Source organism: Macrobrachium rosenbergii, chromosome 12, assembly GCF_040412425.1.
Source record: "Macrobrachium rosenbergii isolate ZJJX-2024 chromosome 12, ASM4041242v1, whole genome shotgun sequence".
Classification (NCBI taxonomy): domain Eukaryota; kingdom Metazoa; phylum Arthropoda; class Malacostraca; order Decapoda; family Palaemonidae; genus Macrobrachium; species Macrobrachium rosenbergii.
This window is the reverse complement of record NC_089752.1, coordinates 86,779,565-86,784,302: the sequence shown is the minus strand read 5'-3', so window position 1 is coordinate 86,784,302 and position 4,738 is coordinate 86,779,565. Positions and strand designations below refer to the sequence as shown.

Below are 4,738 nucleotides of genomic sequence, written 5' to 3'. Positions count from 1 at the left end.
TTAGTATCTGAAAGTAGAGGATAAAAGCAAATTTTTATGATGAAGGCATTGCTCAATCACTTCTGATGTAATCATAGAAATATACCTACATTTTTACCACATGAGATGAGCTAGGTCCCACATGCATTTTCATGACCCCAGTTAGACTTTGATATTGATATTTGGTACATGTTTGCTTATTGTTTGTTAAATATTAGTATTACTGTATAGATTAAACCATATTATGTCTCAAAAGAGGTTTATTGTATTTCGGATCTAACCTTGATCCCTTTTCAGGTAATTATGACAGACAATCATGTACATCATTGTCTTCCCTAATTACCTGTGTTTAATCTATACATTCACATTTCTTTTTCTTTTCTGCGTCATTTAAGCACTATGGATCAATCTGCCTTTGAATTTTAGCTGCGTCAAACACTGGAAGGCAATGCAGAGAATGTTGTCATCCAACCCACCAACAGCGTGATCAGCTGATGCAGGATTTGCTAAGGATTAATTTTGATGGAGCCAAATCTGCATTTGACTTTAACCTCAAGAAACGTTACGAAGTCCTGCGAGTTGGCAGTGCTGACCGACTGATTTGCTGGAGAAAATATCTAAATGAAGATGAATTCAAGTTTGTTTCTCCTCTAGAAGAAGTGTTTGGTATTGTAAAAGCAGCAGATAAAGCTATTGGCCATGGAGGTGGTAAAAATAAAATTGCTGAAGTGAAAAGGAAATGGTCAAATAGCTCTCAAGAAGCATGCTACTTCTATATTTCTTTGTGAGCACTGTCATAAAAAAGCCAGAAAAGTCCCAAAGGTCTGGTAGTGAAACCGGTATGCAGTCACCATATCCATTCAAGATGTCAGATCGATCTTATTCATTTTCAAACATTGCCAGATGGAGACTTCAAGTACATCATGACATCTGTAAACTATTTCAGCAAATTTTGTGTGTTGTGTCAACTTACAACAAAAAGAGCAGAAGAGGTGGAAGCGAATCTCCTAGATATATTTCTTACTTTTGGAGCACCTGCTATTTTGCAGTCTGACAACAGACGGGAGCTCATTAATGTCATCATCGCTGAGCTTGCTGCACTCCGGCCAGAGCTGAAGCTAGTGACTGGACGTCCATGTCATCCTCAAAGTCAGGGCCCTATTGAACGTCTAAATGGAGTCATCCAGGACAAACTGACCATTTGGATGAAGTAAAACAACAGCAGGAAGTGGTCAGTAGGCCTCAATTTTGTTCAGTGGCAAGTTAACATCAGCCATCATGAAACAACTGATCACAGCCCATTCAAAGCTACATCTGGATTAGGATTAGGATCATCTACCCTGCCAAATACAGTTCTTTGTGAGATATTTACCGAGGAAGATCTTTAGGCATATCTGAAGTCAAAAAGAGCTGCAGGGGCAGAGGTAGAAGCAGAGACAGAGGCAGAAGCAGAGACAGAGGCAGAGGCAGAAGCAGAGGCAGAGGCATAAGCAGAGACAGAGAGTAGAAGCAGAGACAGAAGCAGAGGCAGAAGGAGGCAGAGGCAGAAGCAGAGGCAAATATCCACATTAAACGTTACACACACACACACACACACACACACACACACACACATGCTGGATATATATATATATAAATGGTATATATGTTTATATATATATATATATATATATATATATATATATATGTACAGTATATAAAATTGGTGAAGAGGCAAATAAAACCCACAGTTCTTTTAATTATTACAAATAAGTAAAATAAGTTTTAATTTTTTATCTTCTATGTTATTATTATTATTATTATATATATATATATATATATATATATATATATATATATATATATATATATATATATATATATATATATATATATATATATATATATATATATATATATATATATATATATATATATATATATATATATATATATATATATATATATATAATATAAATATATATATATATATATATATATATATATATATATATATATATATATATATATATATATATATATATATATATATATATATATATATATATATATATATATATATATATAAATATAAATTATATATATATATATATATATATATATATATATATATATATATATATATATATATATATATATATTTCATTGATGTTTGCTTACTTGTATACATATCCTGCTAATTTTGACATATTTACTTTTTCATGTGTTATGTGTAATGATAATGATTGCTAAAGTGTCATATTTAGTTTGGTATCAGATCTCAAAAGAACTAATGATTGAATAACTTAATAGTGTTTGGAATTGGTAATATAATTTTAATAGTAACTAGTTTAGAAACGAAGATCTTTCTTGGTAAAAGCGTAGTATATTGAACACGTGTGTCCAGCAAAGACTTGTATCATTTCAATTGTCGTCAGTTGAGATAAGGGAGAGCGCTTTGTTTTGGGTTAGTGATGACAGGTTTTGAAAACTAATGCCGATTCGTCCCATATGGGCTCAAGACGAGTGATTTTATGTTGTTACATGCATTGTTCGAGTCACATACGCCATTTTGAGAGAAAGAATACGTGTCTTGATCAGTTACGTCATGTTTTGTAAGATCATCTCAAAACGTTTTGCTGGGATAACGTCATTTTCCTTCTAGAAGCTTCTCCATTGTATCTCGCACCCAAAATGCTTTAATGACGTCACTTCCCTGCTTCTAGAACTTTTGTATCTCATACCCAAAATGCTTTAATGACATCATGTAATTGTTTCACGTGTTACTGGAATTCTAAAATTTGTTTGATTCTGATTTCCGAGACCAGTTGATTTGGTGCCCTCTCTCTCTCTCGTTCTTAGAAAGAGATTACTTTTAACATAGTGTTTTGTGGTCACGTATTAGCATTAACTTTTGAGATCTGAATTTAATAAAGTTATTTAGTTCGTAACGGCGCCTGGTAAAAAAGTGTGTATTGTGGTAATGCAGCTGCAGCAAGTGATTTACAGAGGTTTTCACAAGTTTGTGTAAGGTAACGTGAATTTTACTTATTAATACCATGGTATGATAAGTTAGGAAATTTTGAACGAGTAAAATCATTATTGATAAATCTTGTGTATTTTTGTGTGTTTTTCTGTTTACAATCTCTTTATATTTTCAAATTTTTTTATGTTGGTGATGTAACATTTATTTACGTAGCATTTTAAATATTTCTTGGTAATTTAACATTGCATAATTGATTTAATACTTCATTTATTTAAGATTTTCTTTTTAAATCTTGAGTAATTCTTGATAGTTTAAATTTTTGCTTGATTAATTTAAATTCCTGATAAAGTTTTTGTGAATTAGTTTTGTTTCATAATTTAATTCAAGAGTTAATTAAGTGTTGTGTTATTTTCAAGTAATAATAAATTTTTCAGATTGTGAATTCTAATTAATTGTGAATTCTAATTATAAACTTTGAATTTAAAAATAAATTTTTGTATTTAACATTTTTAGAAAAAGTGTTTCATTTATTGATCACCAGTGAATAGGATTGATTGTGTGTGCATAAGGCAAAGTGATAAACATGTTTTGTTCTTTAGTTTTGCTAAAGTGAGTTAAGACCAGGGAAACAGTTAGAGTTTTTCGATGGACTGATGCCCTTTTACTCTAGAATATTTCTAGTTTAATTTTTGATACCTCACACATATTCTGATAAACTTAGTTTGATTTTTTCAAGTAATAAATAAGTTTTCTTAAGGGATCACTGTTACCTTTAGAGTACTCAGTCGTAATAATTAATGTTATGAGAGTTCAGGTATCTGGCTGAAGTGAGGTATATTTTTTAATTTGAGATTAGTTGTAATAACCAGGTACTTGATATGCATCGTGACAATACATATATATATATATATATATATATATATATATATATATATATATATATATATATATATATATATATATATATATATATATATATATATATATATATATATATATATATATATCGCAACAAAGGAAATTTCTTTCTAGCAACCTCACCAGCTTTCAATAATAATAATAATGTAAGAGATGCAAGAATAAAACTCATTTTACTTGTTTGTAATCAAAAGAACTGTGGGTTTTATTCACCCCTTCACCATTCAAAATGATTGCCTAAGATCCTTATCCCTAGGTGTAGCCTTCAAAGATGGAAATCCTCGCTGGGGACGGACAACTGGCAAGGGGGGAGCCAAAAGAGAAAATGCCTGGTGGATAGTTCCAGAACATGTGCCAGCCACCATGACACCCAGGAAGGGCCCACATGTGTGACCCTATAGGAAAGCAGGCGGGCATTTACTTCCACGCCACCTACAGTGATGCCCAGGCGTAATCCCCCGATGTTATATATGGGCCATGACACAGCAGTTCAGGAGAGAAGTTCTCAGAACTTCACTGAAGACACTTGCTGTCCATCCTTCTTGCCTGTCCCTTGCACTCCCTCCACATGTTTGACCTCGAGGATCGAACCAGTACACTTTTGTAAGTGGCATCCCTTCATTTTCCTCCCTCCACCGCCAATGCCCTATTGAACGAGGACAGCAGTGTCTTCAAAAGCTGAGACCTGTTGAGTACAATAACCACTTCAAGGAGGTGCAACATAAATAGGGCCCACAGCTGGGGGTTCTAAATAGGATGGTTGAGTGGCCGCCACAGCAACAACGGTGGCAAGTTTCTTCCAGCGGCAATCTCTGAAATTCGGGGAATACCCCCATTATTTCTTACAAGTATGACAGTACCCCTTACTACAATCTC

The 4,738-nt window shown here is 32.9% G+C and overlaps 1 protein-coding gene across 1 annotated transcript; it reads left to right on the top strand.

Annotated features, from left to right (window-relative positions):
- Positions 1-473: 473 nt before the first annotated feature.
- Positions 474-4,255, top strand: LOC136844129 (KRAB-A domain-containing protein 2-like). Its single transcript, XM_067113143.1, has 3 exons — positions 474-687; positions 883-1,128; positions 4,119-4,255. Exons 1-3 carry the CDS (start codon positions 474-476, stop codon positions 4,253-4,255), a joined length of 597 nt encoding a protein of 198 aa, XP_066969244.1.
- The last annotated feature ends 483 nt before the right edge of the window (positions 4,256-4,738 follow it).